The sequence below is a fragment of the Eurypyga helias genome, unplaced genomic scaffold, assembly GCF_000690775.1.
Source record: "Eurypyga helias isolate BGI_N326 unplaced genomic scaffold, ASM69077v1 scaffold2435, whole genome shotgun sequence".
Lineage (NCBI taxonomy): Eukaryota > Metazoa > Chordata > Aves > Eurypygiformes > Eurypygidae > Eurypyga > Eurypyga helias.
Genome location: NW_010253263.1, coordinates 70,113 through 88,660, shown reverse-complemented (window position 1 = coordinate 88,660; position 18,548 = coordinate 70,113). Strand labels below are relative to the sequence as shown.

Here is an 18,548-nt window from a genome sequence, read left to right as displayed (position 1 = left end):
TCCTGCTGCTCATACTTTTCTTAGGTTTTTGGTATATCTTGAATTCACCCTAGAAAGGGTGAATTATTGTTATTAATGGGGAATATTTAAAATAAATTTTCCAAGTTTTTTTTTGTAGTCCATGGGACATGTATTTCTCATGTCAGTGTGAAGAGGACTTGGGACCAAAAGTACCTACAATTATAGTAACATAATTAATTTCATAATCAAGCAAGAGTCAGTATAGGCTTGTGAATGCAGCTGGGAAACACACTGCCAGAAATCCTTATTTCTTTCCTGGCTCTATCTGAAAAAGAATCGAGGGAAAATATGTGTTTCTCTCCTGGTTTGACAGCTTACGCTTTAAGTGAGCTCATCCAGGAAGACAATAGAAATAGGAAAAAATGTGTGAGAATAATTGCATATCCGTATGACTTAACATGAGTTTAAACGTGAGTTTATTATATTGGTTTTTCTTTGTTTAGGCCTTTTTTTCACATGAAGGCAGCCTGAGGGAGCTTAGCAAGTCATTAGAAGACCTTAAAATATTGGGAATACTATCAGAAGCAGCTGTTCCAGGCATACAGACACTGACTGCAGACTGGGAACAAAAGCTAGAAAAGCTTCAGCAAAGTGTGGCAGATACTTACACGGCCCTGCTGTCACGTGCTGGAAGAGGACAGTCATCTAAGAAAAAGTGAGTGGCTGAGTGCACGATGTGTTATAGATTCATAGAGCCATCATTAGGCAAGATTTCTTTTTTTCCTTTTGTATTTCATATTTTGTTCTTAAGCTGAAATTCCTTTAACCTGTAGGAGCAGCACTGTTGCTTCTGAGAATGGAGAAAAACCTGGTTCTTCTCAAGAAATTGATATCCTTTCAGTACCGGAGGTAAGAAGTCTGTACTTACTGTTAGAAAACTGCTCTGTCTAGGGCAAAAGGAAAAACTGATTATTTATGTTACTATTCTCATTGGGGTAGGACCTGAGGTCTCTGGTCAGACATCAAAAACCCATCGCGCTAGGGAACATAGACTAAGTAAATATTAAAAAGTAACATGCAGGGAATGGCACTGGACACCTTAAGGAGATGTGAGTCTTCAACCTTGCATTATATTTTGCCAAAGAGTGTGTTTCAGCTGGAAGAGTCATGTGTGAAGCACTGTTCAAGTGCAAATACCCCAAAGGGTCCCAGTAATTAGAACAATTTTCAGAGGGCACAGAGAGGAAAAATAATGAAGAATTGGAGACATTTGCTTTAGAAAAATACAGGGGAAAACCAGCACACCTGTGACTTCTTAGAAATAATTGCAGGGAGGCAAGATACTGCAGTTCATCTTGCATGCCACAGAAGATGTGTTATTTAGGATAAACATTTCTGCAAGTCAAGGTGCAGGCAGCTCATCAGATAGCCTCCAGACTGCAGATTTATAGGAAGGGATCCATTGCATTTACGTGGTTTGATGTTACGTAGGAATTGGCTATTATCAATGGACATCTCTTCTAAGGCTACTAATACTGTCAGTAACAAAATGATGAAATCTGTTCTGTCGTGGATAATCAAAACATCAATTGTATAACTAATATCAGCCAGCCTTCAACTGAGGAGTAGAGTATATCCTGGAATCAAGAGTGAGAGACATGCAAAGGCATCTGGTATAAGCAGCCTGACAAAAGCTGCAGAAGACAGTGCCTGTGGTTGCCCAAGGACATCCAAGGAGCTGCAGCAAAAATTTGCACAAGTGGATTTTGCTTGCCAAAGACCCAGTATCTGTGGAAGGAATGAATGACCTGGCTGCAAGTGCTCAAAAATCTGCACTTTGGTTCATGATTGAGTTTAAACACATCCTAGAATCATAGAATCTTTTAGGTTGGAAAAGACCTTTAACATCAAGTCCATCTGTAACCTAACACTGCTAATACCACCACTAAACCATGTGCCTTAGCACCTCGTGTACCTCATCTCAAATTACTCCAAGGATGGTGACTCCACCACCTCCCTGGGCAGCATCTTGTATTCATGGACGGTCTCTCTCATCTCCTCTGGGACATGTGAAGCAATTGCTTCTTTCAGTTCAGAGATGTCTATTAGTCTTCACTATGTATTGCCACAGCATGATGATAAGGTCATTGTTACCTTTTTTTATTTTTACTTAGACTTCAAGACCTGCTGCAGATGTAGTTTTGGAACCAGATGTGAAACATCACAATGGAGAAAGCCATGCAAATAAATTTGAGGAAGACGGTGATTTACCTGTACCAGCTTTATTAGAAAGGTAATTTGTAAAGGATAAAATGCATGTATACTGCGATGATGCTATGCTAGACATTCATAAATTAATCAAGTGTATTGAACATGGGGGGCACTTTTGCTCTGCAGAACTCTGTTCTTCTTCTGCAGCTTACTTAATATTGCTCTGTAGTTGATAAAGAAGTACTGTAGCAGCTAAAAGCTTCCAACATTAGGATTTTGTAGCGAGAACACACAGAAACCTTTTTCTTCTGCTGTTTCGTGGGCCAGGAAGGTCTGTATTTGCCTTCCTAATAACTTTAGATATTGCAAAATGAAAAAAAAAAAAAGTATTGTTTTTAAAGGACTGACATTTTTACATTCATAAAACTGAATTCAGAGAATGCAGGCAGGCATTCATACTTGAAAATCAGCCAGGTGAGCAATTTCTCAGCTCTTTTATATGTTGCTCATTTATGCCCATTCTTTTGGGACTTAGGTAAAAATACGCATTTGCAGTATACTGTACTTATTTTATTTGGTAGCTTATTGGTCAGCAAGTCCCAGCCTCTGCATCTTCCACTAAATTGGAAGTAATATCCTCTCTGAAAGTGATTGCATCTTTCTTTTAGTTATGACACACAAAGAAGTAACCTGGAGGAACTTTTGCAAATCAGCAGAGATAAAGTATCATCTGGCTTTACTGATGAAATAAAAGGCACTTCATGCCTTCAGAATAAGCTGCTTGAACTACAGGTAAGTATTAATCTTTTAAAAACATACTTGGTGTCTGAATTGTTATTTTCTCATGTAGAGCCCTCACCTCTGTTATGTATATTACCAAGGGAAAAGGAGCATCCTTGCAACCAGGTTTATTAGAAGTAGAAGGGAAATCAAGGGTTTAGCACTCAGCAGAACTGCATTCCTACTTAGCAGTGCAATTTTGCAAGTGTTGCTGAAGTAAGAAGTTGGTAACTCTCAGTTTATGATCTGCAGGTTGATATGGCTCTAATGGAAAAAGTAAGTAAAAAAAAGCAGCTTTTTTTGTCAGCAGGACAAAAATAGGGGGCTGTGGTCAAGGCTGGAGGATATGTCAGCATTTAGTCATCAAATGGCAGTGGTGTATGTGCAGAGTGAAATTGTTCCAGGACTTAAAACTTGATTAGGTTTGTGAGAACCTTAAGGAGATGATAAAAGGCACATAATTGATGTTGGAGAATTTATTACTGCAGTTTTTCAAGTCCTAGCTTGAAAGGAGTCCAAAAGTTATCTAGCATATCAGAACTCGGTTCAGTTCTACTTTCGTTTTTTGTTCATATGAACCTAACTAAGCTGAGATATTTTCCATTCGTTCTTGTAGTAAAGATGGCAGAACTGCATTTGCTGAGCCTTTTATAAAGTGTAGCCAAGGGATATATACGACATGGAAATTTTCATCATAAGAAGTTAGTAGAGATTTGCATGCATCTGAAAATGGAGTCTTAAAGAAAAAGAAAGCAATAGATACTTTTAGGTGATTTTTTTGCTTTTTCTGCAGAGACTCCTCTGACTCTATTTTTATGAACTGTCTAGTCCACTGAGAAATACAGTATCATATTAATGCAATTAATGCTGCCTGTCTTTTAGGTGATAGAGAGTGAAACCAATTCTGGTTGGACACAATTGGAAAACACCTCATCTACCTTAGAAAACCTTGTGGATGCAGTACAGCAGGCTGCTCTCTCTGAGACGAGAAGCAAACTGAAAGGAGAATGGAAGGAGCTTCAGGATATTATAAGTACCAGGTATAAAATAGCAATTACATTAGCAAGGAATAGTTCATTGTAACTAATGTTTGTATTGTGAAGGGAATGGTGTGTGTTACAGAAAATACCTGGGCATTTTTAACCTTCTTTTTTTAACTGCATAAAATTAAGCTTTTCTTAGTTATACCTGTTCATACATACATTGCAGATTGTGTGAATCTCTCCAAGAACCACAGAGCCAGATCTTTTGTAAGATCACTGTGCAGTATTCCCAAGTTCACTGTTATTTCCTTCAACCTTTTTCTTAAATTCACAGTGATTCACACTGCTTTTCTTACTAATCAATGGAAAAACTCCTTTGACCTCAGGAGGAAGAAAAGAATTAGATCTGTTAGACAGTCAATTACATTATCTTTGTGGCTTTTTTGCACTGTAAAATGCTGAGTCTCTTTGCTTGCTTGCTTTCCCATTTCATGTTTTGTTACCTTTCTTGTAGAACAAACTCTTTAAGGACTGCTTTGGAAATTGTTTTGCCAATAGAAAATGAATCCATTCTTCTATGTGAATTGGATGAGCGGCTGAAGAAAAAGGACGTCCAACAGTTTCATCTGATGAATAGTGATCTTGCTTATAGGGAACTAAAGGTAAGGGAAATGCAGAGACCACACCCTAGCCTGAATTGGTTTTAGTATGTCTAGGAACTAGAGAACTTCATGTGATTGTCACTCAGGGGTTTGGGACTGCTCCCAAGACTTCCCAAGCCTGAAGTCTGTGACAGCATTTTATTCCCTTTGCTTCAAATGTTCCTGTAGAGCCAACCAGGGACCCTCAACAGGCTCCACTGTCAAAAGTGTAGTCGAGATCATTTTAGGTTAGGACTTTCCTTTGATCCAGATTTATACTGTTCACACCTGATTATATCATTGTGTGGAGTCATGCACGTGATGTGGTGTTAATTTGTCAGCTAAGCTGCCATGTGTCATATCTTCTGAGGTATCTGAGTGTGCCCCTGGGTGGTTTTGGACCTGTTAACCTGCTCTGAATACTTTACACCTAGGCTCTGGTCTGTATGTTAGGGAGGGTGAATATTGTTTTTGTCTTGACGTACACTCTGAGCTGACCACACTGACTGCTACACAGAACTGAAAGTTTGCATTTTTCTGCCCTTGGCTCTTGAGCTAAGTAGGGTTTAGGTCTCTCAAGCTGCAGTGCAGAGAGCATGTGCACTCTCTGTCTGAGGCGACTCTCTTTGGCTGGAAGGGCCCTGCATTTTTTTCCCAGCTCTCTGCATGTTGGAGTTTCACAGCACTGACATGCTGCCGTTTGTCTGTGGGCTGTAGCCAGAGAGCATGCAGATTTCACCAAGAGATTTTTAAATGCTTACAAGTCTCCTCCAGACGTATAGCGTAACAGACTTAAGGTGGCAGAGTAGCAAACATCTAGGTGCCTGCCTGTGCTGTGTGTGGTCTCCCGTGGCGAGAGCCTGCTGGTTTTGGTCCCAGGACTCTCATCTTTCTCTCCTTTTTGCCTGATTGCTGGAAAGAGGCTTGGCCTTTCTATAATGCTAACCGAATTCCTTCTGTGTGTAACATAATTTTGATTTTTTTCTTCTTTTTCCTTCCCTCCACCAAAGCCCAGAGTAGGAAAAAGGAGGTTTTGTTTCTTAACCACCATGTTTAGCGTACTTAGGTTATTGCAGGTATAATTTGGTTTTCAGTCATAGGTTCAGTTTGAATGCAGGATACAGTTTTTCTTTCCCTTGCTAACACTGTTGGTCGTTCTCTCGATTTCAGGAGCTACAGAGGTCCATATTAAATCAGATTGAAGTGTGCAAACAATTGGAACACCTGGATAGTTCAGCAAGAGATGAATTTAATCCAATAGATCTGCAAGCTGCAAGTAAAATTACGATTTACTATCAAAACCAGCTTGAGGAAATGAGCCATAAAATGCAGATCCGTGAGACAGTCCTTAAAGATCTGGAAGCTTTTATGGCCTCACTGAGGAAGATTCAGTCTTCCATCAAATGTCTCACAGATCCCTCAGGTCAACTTGAAATACAGGGAAAAGCACTGAGAGAGGCTGCACAGGAAGTTTCTCAGCTGGCAGAAGAGGCTAAATGTTTGGACGAATGCTTGAAAAGAGTTGATATCTGTTTGGAAGATGCTGAATGTGGGAGAAAGACTTGCTGTGAAAACCTTGTTCTGACTTTATCTGAAGACCTGAATGCGATTTATGATCCCTTGAATGCAGAGACGCTTACAGAAGAAAAAGACTTATACAAGGTTTTTTCCACAAAAAACGGTGAACTCCTTAAAAACATTCAGGATCTACGGGACAAAATCAACAAAATAGGCTTGAAGGATGCAACAATTCCAGCTATTCAACAAAGGTGAATTCTTTTCTAAAGCTCCTGTAATTTCATAATTTCAGTGAACTCAGAGGGCCTGTGGCCCCTTCACAGTAGAGCACTGAAACCTGAACAGGTCTTGAAGTTATCTGTGGAGCACTGAGAGAAGCCGTGAACTTACGTTTTATTTGTTCTGTCACAGCCTAAATAAGGAAGCCTTCTCCATCTTTTATTTTCTTTTAAACTCCTATGTATGTGTGCATTTATGAAATAAAAATAGGAGGCTGGTATGATCTTAGTTTTCAGTAAGAGAAAGGTCAGCGGGAGATGGGTCTCCCTCTGAGCTGAGCACTGATGGGTGTGATCTAAAACTCTGCAGTGTAGAAGCCTTGTGTGATTTTACCACACGGCAAGAAAGCCACTAACGTGGCATGGCTGTGTCCAATACTGTTTCAGAGGAGCTCTCTGCAGCCTTGCAAAGGATGAGTAAACAATTCACTACTGTTTATGTGGATGGAAAAAGAGTGGAGAGGTGACCGTTACAAGCTGTGACCCATTTTTAAGTTGTGAAATCGCGTGCTATGGCATAGCTTCCTTTCTTAGACCATATTTTAAGATAGCCAGAATGCAAGCACCTTTTAATATAAAATAATCCACTATGTTCCTACAGACCCTATTGGCCTTTAGGATTTTGGATGACTTTCTCATAGGGCTTAGGTCAGCATAACTCATCTGAAGGACTGAGTCAAATTACACGAACTAAGGAGCAACTTGGGCTTTTTATGATGTAATTTAATATAGTCAGTATGTGCAGCTCAGGATGGGTTTTTAGGGAACTTAATAATTACATCGGGGGAAAAAAAATCAAAGATGTACTTTAATATAAGGCTGTATTTAATTTTTTTTCTAATAAAGGGTAAAATCATTAACGGAATTGGAAAAGGAATTGGATTGTGCTGCTGTTGAAATGAAACCTTTGCGAGAAATTACTAATAAGCTCCCACAGATCAAAGAGGAAAAGGCAGAGGAAGCAAATGAATGGTGCAGAGTTACAGAGAGGTTATGGGAGGATACAAAACTCTTGCTTGCTGAATGGTAAGGAGAAAAGCTACTTTTTAAAGTAGAACTGTACAAGTAAGAAGTTGCTTGTAAAATGAAACACCAAAAAAGCCTTAAACCGTACTTTAAAAATGAAATACTGATACAGTAGCAAGTGTTACTATTATGATGCTGTAAGCTTTCATACAGCCAAGAACTGGACATGAAGTTTGCAGCCAGAGCTCCTGAATTTTATATATTTAAAATGACAGTCCCATCATTTAGCAGACTTAATTGGTATCCAAAAGAAAAGCCAGTCCGCTGCTGGGAATGGTGTGTCTTCTGTATTTGCTGTGCATTTCGTGCCAGCACATTCAAAAAGAAAAGTCAAACGGAAGCAACTGGAAGAGAGCAGCTGGGGAAACAGAGTCACTTATGCAGGAAAAGACTAAAGGAACCTCGTCTGATAAGCCTGAGAGAGTGAGGACTGGGAAAGGCTGTGATTGATGACCCAGGGCGTCCATCCTTCTCTTATGGTATTTAAAGGTGCCTTTATGATTTGCATAGGCTGGCATAGTTCTGGTTGATCCTCCTGGCCTGCGCAGGTGTCAGAGGGAATAAACTGTTTCATATCCCACTGCAGGCTGGGCTGAGGTGGTATTTCTCACTGTCCTCTACCTGAGCTGTTGTGATATTTGCTGCACACTGTATTTCAGTTTACTGGTGTCTGAGCTCACCTTTCAGGTGGAGAGTATCATATAAACCTGAACTGCTCAGGTCACATCACGGTTAATAACAATCAGAGGCATAGGATGGTGAAGTGCATTTCTGATTCCAAAAACTGTCAGAATACCACACCAGGTATCATGTGGTATTGCAGGGTTTGTGGCTGGCACAGTTTATCCCCTCCCTTTTTTCTCTTCCAAACATAGTAGTTAAACTCTCCCCGTTTGAATACAGGAGAAGGAAGCCAGACAAGAGACTGAGGCCACAGTTTTATGCTAGGCCATAAATAATGCATCTCTTTCTACTAGCCAGGAGCAGTGTGCAAGGGCTCTGGAGCTTCTGAAGCAATATCAAAGCTGCAAAACTAGTCTGACCAGCATCATCCAGAAACAGGAGATCGTGCTTTCACAGCAAATTTCTTACATGGGAAAGGAGAATTTGAACAGACTAATAACAAAGGTGAGTAACAAGAACTTACCAAATAAGAAAGAAAAGCCTTTCCTGGGAACGTTTGAGTGTAGGGTTGCCCTTGCACACCCAGCCTTCAGGGCAAATACTAAGACCTTGTTTTCACTTTGGCTTCCCAAATACCTTTAGGGACCATACCCTGATTTTGTTTTAAGTTGATGTTGAGCTTTGCTTAGCAAATCAAGGTCTTGTTAAAGGGGAGGGATTAACAAAACAAACAAACCATAGAAAAACTATATCTAGGATCAAAGTAAGATGAAATCCTGCCCTACCAAAACCACATTGAAATCATCCATATTCATCTATACCCTTTATCATGTGTCTGTACTGAGTTTAAAATCTTAGAGTGGGCAGTTTGTAAATATAGAAAACTAGTAAATTCATTTGTTACTAAAAAGGTACTTTATGTATGTAAAGCAAAAATAATAAGTAATGCAGCTTCTTGGGGTACTTGTTTCTCTGCTGTGGCTGTAGCTTGTAACCAAGAATGGAGATCCATATCCTGTCCTTGCTTGTGTCACTGGGTCCCAGACAGGGCTGTGGCGTTGTCTGCACCGTGCAGCTAGCCCCAAGCAAGCAGGATTGGGAATAGGAGCTATAAGGCTGTGTCAGCATGGCATGTCTGACCAAGGACTGAGCCATGACAGATTTATCCTGCTTCCCAGGCTGGAGCTTGTGTACCTCACTGTGTCATTGCCACTGTGCTTAGAGACAACTTGGGGGTTGCCAGCATGGTGCTGCCTTGGGATGTGGACTTCTGGAAGCCAAAATGGCTTTGACTGCGCTGCTGATAGAGTATTTCCTTGAGCTGGTTATATCTGCAGCATGAATCTCTGCCCTCACACTGACTTTGCTGACCAAACTGTGTTGTGGTTAGAAGCCATAACAACATAGTTTGATGTTTCTCCTCTTGCTTCTCCTGAGTTACCAGCTACTTAGAAGGCAAATCTTCTGTGTAAGAGCCTTTGCCCCCATAACCGACATTTGCTCCATGCTGTCTTTGGTAGCACTGAAACTTTTGCTATAGCTTTTACATTAGCTGATGAGAAGGAATGAGTGGGTATTGCTGGACACACCCTCATTTCATTTACCACTATTTTGGACAAAAATTTGACAACCAGCTGCATTCTTCTTGGCTAAATGAATACAAACACTGGACATTGTTGTCCATGGGTAATGGATTTAGCGAGCAGCAGCATGTCCATCGTGACCATTTTCATAGAATCATAGAATGGTTAGGGTTGGAAGGCACCTTAAAGATCATCTAGTTCCAACCCCCCTGCCATGGACGGGTCCCCCTTCCACTAGACCAGGTTGCTCCAAGCCTCATCCAGCCTGGCCTTGAACACTTCCAGGGATGGGGCATCCACAACATCGCTGGGCAACCTGTTCCAGTGCTTCACCTCCCTCTCCGCAAAGAACTTCTTCCTGATATCTAATCTAACCCTCCCCTCTTTCAATTTAACCCCGTTCCCCCTTGTCCTGTCACTACAGCCCCTTGTAAAAAGCCCCCCCCAGCTTCCTTGTAGCCCCTTCAGGTACTTGAAGGTGCTCATAAGGTCTCCCTGGAGCCTTCTCTTCTCCCGGCTGAACAAGCCCAACTCTCTCAGCCTGTCCCCATAGCAGAGGGGCTCCAGCCCTCTGGCCATACTCGTGGCCTCCTCTGGAGTTGCTCCACCCGGTCTGTATCCTTCTGATGCGGGCTCCACAGCTGGACGCAGCACTCCGGGTGGGGTCTCACAAGAGCATAGTACTGTGCAGGTTTTACATTTCCTGCTGGCTTATAGAACTAGTTGTTCTGATCCCATTTGTAGGCTTTCTGATGAGGCAGCACCGGCATTATTCAGGAACATTTGCTCTTGGGCAGTGCCTGGGATGGTTAAATTTAAGAAGGAAAGTAAGAGGTTTCTTCTCTCAGGCGATGGGATGGTGTCCCTGCATGCCACCCTCTTCAGCTGAGGCAGGGTCTTCTCTTGGTGTCACTGGAGACAACTCTGGCACCTCAGGTCACTCAGGCTGCTGGTGCAGGGGAGGTCACCTGTGTACCCTGGCCCATGCTTGTACAGAGACTCCTGACATTGAGTTTTGCAACTCCCACTCTCAGAATTGCTGTCTGCGACAGCTATGGCACAGTATAAGGCTTGTCCTTGAGGGATGATGATTTGTTATTTATAATCGTATAAATTAATAGCAGAGAAGATTCTCTGCCTTGCTCTGCTTTGTGAGTGCTGCTCTGCCATCCCTACACTTATCCCAGTGGCTGGCAGTATCTATGGGAGAAGATGGCAATGCTTGTCTCTGGGAAATAAGGCAAGCTTTTAATATCAAATTGCCTAACACTAGAGGTCACTGTTTCTTTTCTAGCTAACTCCCATGTTTGTAAACATTACAATTAAGCACAAAGAAGCAGTCTATTGATTAAATGGAAAGTAGGAAAGTGGGACATTTCAGTTTCTGGCAATGGCATATTTGACAATGGATATGTTTAAGTAGGATTTAGGCTTTTTTTTAAAAAGCAGTTAAAAACCTGGGGATCAGAATGCCAGCTTCTGTTTTTTAGGGTTGTGATAGTATCTCAGACAATTATTACGTTGTGCATTGTTTATTTCTGTAACTGTGCATGGATGTACAGTCCCCTTGGATCTTGCAATTACGACTTTAAAAGCAAACTGGGTTTGGCTCTCAGTCAGAAATACATTATCCATAGTTCCCAATCAGCTGTTTTGCAGCCAATAACAGAATGATATGGATTTCTAACAGAGAAGTGTTCCTATCAGCATGCCAGGGATATGTCAACACAGGGTACATTCCTAGTCTCACCATATTATATAAAATAGATTCTTTTGTGTAATGCTGTTGTTTCTCTAAACTAAAAAGAACAGCACATCATGGAAAAATATTTTGCTGAATAAAGTGTCTTAAATAAACATGCTTGTAAATATCCATTTGTTATTTTTCACAGATTGAAGAGGCAAAAGAGGAATTTAATGATCGTTCTGAAGATGTAGACAGAATAAATCAGATCTGCAAAAACCTTCAATTCCAGCTCAATAAAATGAGAAGCTTTGAGGAGCCTCCATTTGAGAATGAGGCTAACATTATTGTGGACAGATGGCTGGATGTATGTAAAGAGTAAATTATCAGGGTGGTCTTATCTGTCATGCATTATAGTAATTGATTCTGACGCGCGTGTAATATTTGGAATAAATTAAATGCAGTATGGCAAAGATTCTTAAGAGATAAATCCACGTGTTTACCACAGCAAAGCTTGCAGGGTGTCTGTAGGCATAATGTTTCTGATCTCTCAGGTAGTTTACATTGTGGGTACTCCTTGACAGCAGTTCCTGCTAGGAAATACAGAAAGGCAGTATTTCTGCTTTCTGCATGAATCTCTGAGCTTCCATAACAACTTCTGTGGATTTAGACTTTGGAGACAATCTGGAGAATTACAATGCTGGTGCTTTTGGTGAGAAATGTTTGCCACTGTCGGATCTAAGCAGTGCATCAATTCTGAGATTAGATGGTATTTACTGAGAGTAGATAAACATTTAATGAGCAAGGCTCCTTCCTAAACCTGCCTTAAAACTGGCAAGCTGCTGTTGTGATTGGTATGTTTGGCGACATGTGTGTCAGGGATTTAAATATCTTCTCCATGACCAGTTCACTGTGAAGACACATGAGATTTTATTCCCCTTGCTGCACTTGTTTTTGTGGGTGGTTTCAGCTCGCTCAGATTTTATTATGCTGCATTTGCTTTTGGAACATAACTCCACGATTTTGAAATCTGTTTGTGTTTTCTGTATAAAAATCTCATGGTAGATTAACGAGAAGACTGAAAACTACTGTGATAATTTGGGAAGAGCTCAGGCTTTGTGGGACAAACTTCTTAGTTTATCTGGCACGATCGATGCTTGGGCAAATGCAGAACTTAAGAATGCAGAAGACCACTGTCTGGCTGAAGAGGACCTTACTCAGTTGAAGGTAATTTGAATGGAGTTTGTTTTTTACCCTTAGCTTTGTAGTGCTAGGGATTTTGTACTATAAGCATTTACATCACATAGAAATATCAGCACTGCAAAAAACAGAGGAAGTTATAACATTTGCAGTTGTGTCTGCACGGATAGTTTCACTGAAGATACTGCATAATCTATTGCAGGTCTTGGAAACTAATGAATAGATAGTGCATATGTATACTAAATTGTTTTAAATTAATGCAGCACTGCAAATGCTGCTTTATACTGGAAAAGGCCCCTCGTTCCTTTGTGCTGTACAAATGTACAGCAAAGAGAAGGCCTGGAAAGCTCGTAGTCTGGAGTGCAGTGGTGCACACAAATCCTCATGCCTAGAGAAGAAAAGGAAGAGTGTGTATAGGCTAATGATTAGTTTTTGAGTTAGAAGCTGCTTATCAGTGAAGATACTGGAGCCTCAGAAATAAGATCTTTGTCCCGGTGTGTTCCCTAGTGTAACTTTGAGCAGCCTTAGTAAGGGCTGGCTGCTAAGGCTCTCCAGAGGCTGCACGCAGGCAGACATCACAGCCTGGGCTGCCCATGCCCCTTTTGCACAGGTTAGAGCATTAACTCTTGGTATCAGGGTGCAGTTGGGTGTAAAAACACAGGCTCTAGCTCTGTGCCATTGAAAAGCCTCACATCTGGGGGTAAATATTGTTGTTTCTGACTTTAGGGCCGTAATCAACCAGCTGTGCTGCTTTGTTGTGCATATAGCTACTAAACAAAAATAATTTCTTGCTTGAGTGGGGTTGAGACATAAATATCTGCTTGTTTGAAAATATGCAGGCAGTTTTTTCTCAGTGTTTACATGCTACAAATGTCCCAGTTTTCATTATGCTTATTTGTAGCATTACTGCTGCTGTTGGTGCTGCTCGTTTGTTTTAATTTGCAGAGCAGTAAGAAGCCAAGTTGTTATTGTATATAGATCTTGCCAGTGAAACAGTAGCATACAGTCTGTGAAGAGGTGGATGTTTTGTCACGTGGTTATTGCCTTTACTGTTGTATTGTTAGAATTTACCTGGGGTAATTCAGGTCCCTGAAGGCTCCAGTAAAAATGCACCAGCTGGTAACTGCATCTTAAGAGCCCTTTTGTTACCTGGAAACTGTTCAAGCCCAGCACGATGTGACCATGCCCCCAGCCTGCCTCTACTGGTGCTGAGGAAGGGCTGTACTGGAGCTGGCTCTGTTAAGGTTACTGCACTGCTCCCCTCTGAGAGGATAATTCTCAAAAAAGAGGGGAGGAGGGGGCAGGGGAGAGAGAAACCATGTTTCCCATGAACTACTATAAAAGTGGAGTAGAAGGAGAGAAAACTAACTCAATGCATTGGTATTTTTGTAAAATGATGTAAAGTGCAGAGGGGATCAGGTTCACTATCATTTTATTTCTTTTCGTTTTGATCCTGAAACATCTCTAAATAAATGTTAATTATAAATAAACCCCTGACTGTTGCATTGTGTGTCATGATACGTAGGGTTGAAACCCAGGGTCCTTTGACTGCCCAGCAGAGCACCGATGCTTGTGCTTTCAAGAAGCCTGTCACAAACAGAGTAATGAATTGTTGGACTGTATATTTAAAGATAATATCAGTATAAATAATGAGAGAGAAGTTCTGCTTTCCCCTCTAATCAGTGTGCAAATGGTAACTTTCAAGGCCTGCAGCACGTGAATGGGTTTTGATGAGTGCTTGTACAGAGACTGCAAAGGAATATTTTGTCCTGAGTGAGTTTGGAATATTGATTTGGGAATATGAGGCAATGTGACGTTATTTCAGATATGTCCTGTTCCGTAAGTTGAAGGTGGTATTTTATTTTCACATTATTGGCTTGTTCCAAAATCCATTCAAATGAGCAGACGTCTCTTCATATACAGAGGATTTACATTACAAAAGTGCTTACAGCATGTGTTGTATTTTATCACATCCCTTCCAAAGTGCATCATCAGGATGCCAATTATTGACTTTAAGTCTATAACACCTGAGAATGTCCCTTTTTAATAGAAGCAGCAAGAAATAAGTACAAAATTAGGATTATTTTCCTGCAAATTTATTGGGGTTAATATAGAAGTAAAATAATTCAGATTTTTAAATTTATGCTAGATTTGAATTAAGAACTGCTTTGTCTGAGAAAGAGAGTATTTCTGACTATAATACAAAAAAGTGTCTAAATTACTAAAATCAGGAATCAGAATGTTACTAATATAGTTTTCTAACAGAAACATGGAAATCTAATCTGTGGGGAAACGCAGTTACCAATATGTTTTTTCTAACTTTAGGCATGCTTACGAGTCCAAGAGCAGAAACTCCAGAAATTTGACAACACGGTGGCTGAGATAGAAGAACTTCTAAGCAGTAATGAACCTCCACTGGAGCTACAGGTACGAAGAAGCTTTTACAGCTAACATGCCTTACTACAGCCCTTCTTATGCTATTGTCTTTGCCACAATCATTTCTTGGTTTGACTTAATTCTACCCAAAGAGGTATTTTGTTGGCTGTTGGCAGTGACATTTCATTTGTTGTCTTTCTCAAGCTGTTCGAACCAAACGTTTAATTTTAAAGGCAAAGGCCTCTCTCCGTCCTTTGCCTTTTAAGGACTGAGACCTGACCCAAGTGTTTTGCAGGCCTTCAGGAAGGGGCCGATGTCAGTGATATCTGGCTTTTAGCTCTTGGCCAAGAACGAGGCACAGTGGACCTCACCATCCTTTTGGGGATTCCAGCAACTCAGCATACCGATTGTCTGTTTTAAACTGTACAATTGCCTGGATAGGGCTTAATGTAGCTTGGTAGCATGTCAATATTTGCATAGAGTGGTGTTTACTGTGATGTTTTCCTTTGGGTTATGGCAAAGAAGTCTGTCTTTTTGTGTTAACTTCACACAGCAAAGAATAAATCCTTCTCTGCTGTTTGAGACCACGCTGGCCTACCTTGATCCTGTACCAGTTCCCTAAGCATCCTCTTCCAGTGTCTGTCAGATGCCCCTTGAGCTTGACCCCGTTTGGCTGTTTGTGTGTTGATCCTCAGCAGGCAGTGAACTCAGAGGAGTTTCACTGGGTGAAGTGATCTAAGGAGCTTAGGAAAGAACTCGGCAACCTTGCACTTTGCACACTCTGCTCCTTGGGAGTACCAGATGCCCTGGGCTGCTGTTTTAGCATGTGACCATGATCCCATTGAGTTGCTGTGTCCTGCAAATCTGTGGAAGCCTTAAGGATAAGGTTAGGACTTGTTGCTCTGTAGTGACTAGTCTCAAGCCAGAGATCCCCACCTCTTTGCTGTCCTTGCCTGTTTTTTGATCGATGTGGGGAATTTGCCGCAGTGGGATCACTGCAGGGAGGTGTGTTACAGAAAGAGCTGTTACCCTCTTTTTCATCATAGCTGAAATGCATGTAAGGCCTTTATCCAGCTGAGGGTAGACACTGGAGTAGACTGACAAATAAATTTGTTAGTAAAGCAGCACCATTAAATACACCACTAATAAAGATGAAGAGATCATTCCTCCTCAGAAAAGCAGGGCTTTAAATACTATTATTTTTCATTTTGTGGAGTGGGAGGGAACATAACTGGAACAAACTGTGATTAAAATGTCTGGAATTCAGATAATTTCGTTGCTTTTTAGGTCTGTCATGGAGTTCTGTATTATTCTAGGAAATCAATCCAGTATAATTTCTTACATATGTTTATTTCCAATTTTAAGGTCATCAGATCATCTGTTGTGCAGAAAATGGAGCTAATAAAAGAGCTCTTGTCAACAAAGCGGAGGACGAGTGAACTCAGTGTGAATACAGCAGAACTAAAGGGAGACCTTGATCTGGCCAAGACGCAGATCGGAATGACCGAATCACTGTTAAAAGCTTTATCTCCTTCTGACACCTTAGAGATCTTTACTAAATTAGAGGTAGTATGCCACAAATTGCACATCTTTTATAATTTCATTGATTATTTCTCTCCCGGGCAAGTCTTCATAACTGTTTCTCCTGTGTGTGTTTGTAAACTGCTGGAATCACACAAGGGAAGAGTCTGGCTTGAACATTTCCTTAAGCTGCCAGAAACATGAAAGAAAAGCCTGTTTTCACTGGATATTATCAGATGTAGTTAGTTAACCCTTGCAGCTGTTGGAAATGGTTAGTGGTAGGCACGTAACAGCATATGTTTAATCCAAGATATGTTGAAGCAGTAGTGGGGGTACTGAGCTGTGTCTTTTCCAAGACTGGGTAAAATACAGAGGTTGTCTTTGTGTCACCTGAGCCTGCCTGCAAGGGGAGCTCCCAGTAGGCAGTTTCAGCCAACTTTCCTTCCTCTTAGCACCAGGGCAAGAGGTGAAGGAAGAGCAGCTTCCTGCTTGGAGGTTCAAGGCTGGCAAGGTTTAAACCTCCCATTGAGCAGTGAGTGGATCCTGCACATTCTAGGTGTTGGGCCACTAGTATTTGGGACAGTGGAAGAAAGATAGAGCTTTTAGCTAATTTTCCCAGGTCCCTCTACGTTACCTTTCAACCCACAGGGACTTGACATACAGAGTAAGACCTTTAGGGCTGGGATAGTGCCCATGACAGCTAAGGCATCTTAGCTTCTAGGTACTGTATGCTCTGGAACATCCTATGTTACTGTATTCTTCACATATCTATTCTGTGTGATGCCAAAATGTGCACGAATGAACGTATACGTGGTTATGTATGCATACAGTTGTATGCACACTGCTCAAGCATAGTTTAGTGCTTATATCTTCCTGTTGATTGCCTTGTTAATGCCAATATACTTGAAGAAATTACTTTGACACTGTTGTGGTTAGCTTCAGCTGGCAGCTAACCCCCACAGAGCCGCTCGCTTGCCCCCCGCTTCCCCCCCCAAGATGGGATGGGGGAGAGAATGTGAAAAAAACCTTGTGGGTTGAGATAAAAATAGTTTAGTAGGGTAGCACAGGGAGAGGGGAAAAAAAACCCAACCAAAAATGCAAAACCAAGTGATGCTCACCACAATTGCTCACCACTCAGTGACTGATAGAGTGTCCCCAAGCAGCGATCCCCCCTGGCCAACTGCCCTTAGTATATACTGAGCGTGATGCCTTATGGCATGAAATATCCCTCTGGTCAGTTTGGGCCAGCTGCCCTGGCTGTCTCTTCTCTCAGCTTCTTGTACAGACAAGCTAACATGAAGAAAATTATCTCAGCCAAAACCAGAACAGGTCCACAGGCAGGACTAAACCCTTTTGCAAAAATCTAGATTGTACTAAAGAAGCTCTGTACAGTGAACTTCGGCTTGCCCTTCAAATTTTTTCTTTTTAACAATTGTTCTTTTTTTTTTTTGTTTAACTTCAGGAGATACACCAGAAAATTCTGCAACAAGAACACCATGTGACATTACTTCAAGAAGAGACCGATTGTCCTGATGTGGATGAATTAAATAAGCAGCTTAAATGTGTCACTGATTTATTTAATAAGAAGAAACATGTGTTTCAAGATCACTTTATCGGTGTCTTGAACCGTAAGCAAACACATTTCCCATTTATATATCTTTGCAGGTTTGTGTTGGCCGTCATAGTCACTTACAGGTAATGCAATTGTTTTGTTTTTTGTTCAGTGTCTGAAACTGCTTCAGGATTCTGAACAAGATAAACATTTGGATAAAAATGGCTTTTGATTACCAACAAACCACTTAATATGAATCAAAGTATTTTCTTTCTTTTACATTTGAAAAATAGATAAATACAAAGCGTAATTCAGGGACAAATGTCAGAATATTTCATTCAAAAATACAAAAATCAATAATTTTCATTTTTTTTCCTGGTCATATTAATCTGAGTTATGATGAATGAATAGTGTCATTAGTTGCTTTTTGGTTTATGCGGGCACAGGATTGTGCAGGTGTAGAATTAGGCCCAAAGGTAGTCTCATCTTCAAATAGTTTTTGAGTAATATTTATTTCTGTAGAAATGAGAAAAGTTGCCAATAGGCTAATCCAGGTCTTGTTTACTGAACCTGCTCTGCATAGCAGACTGTCCCTCCACAGCAAACAACT

General features: G+C 40.9%; 1 protein-coding gene across 1 annotated transcript in view; it reads left to right on the top strand.

The window, feature by feature from the left end:
- LOC104510369 (nesprin-2-like) overlaps positions 1-18,548 on the top strand; it is a gene marked incomplete at its 3' end in the record, with an annotated part of 114,977 nt that overhangs the window by 28,208 nt on the left and 68,221 nt on the right. The window contains 14 exon segments of the mRNA XM_010152597.1: positions 465-676; positions 795-870; positions 2,136-2,254; positions 2,841-2,964; positions 3,835-3,992; positions 4,450-4,597; positions 5,747-6,345; positions 7,219-7,398; positions 8,376-8,526; positions 11,498-11,656; positions 12,355-12,516; positions 14,815-14,916; positions 16,231-16,431; positions 17,849-18,014. Coding sequence (XP_010150899.1) covers positions 465-676; positions 795-870; positions 2,136-2,254; positions 2,841-2,964; positions 3,835-3,992; positions 4,450-4,597; positions 5,747-6,345; positions 7,219-7,398; positions 8,376-8,526; positions 11,498-11,656; positions 12,355-12,516; positions 14,815-14,916; positions 16,231-16,431; positions 17,849-18,014 — 2,557 coding nt within the window.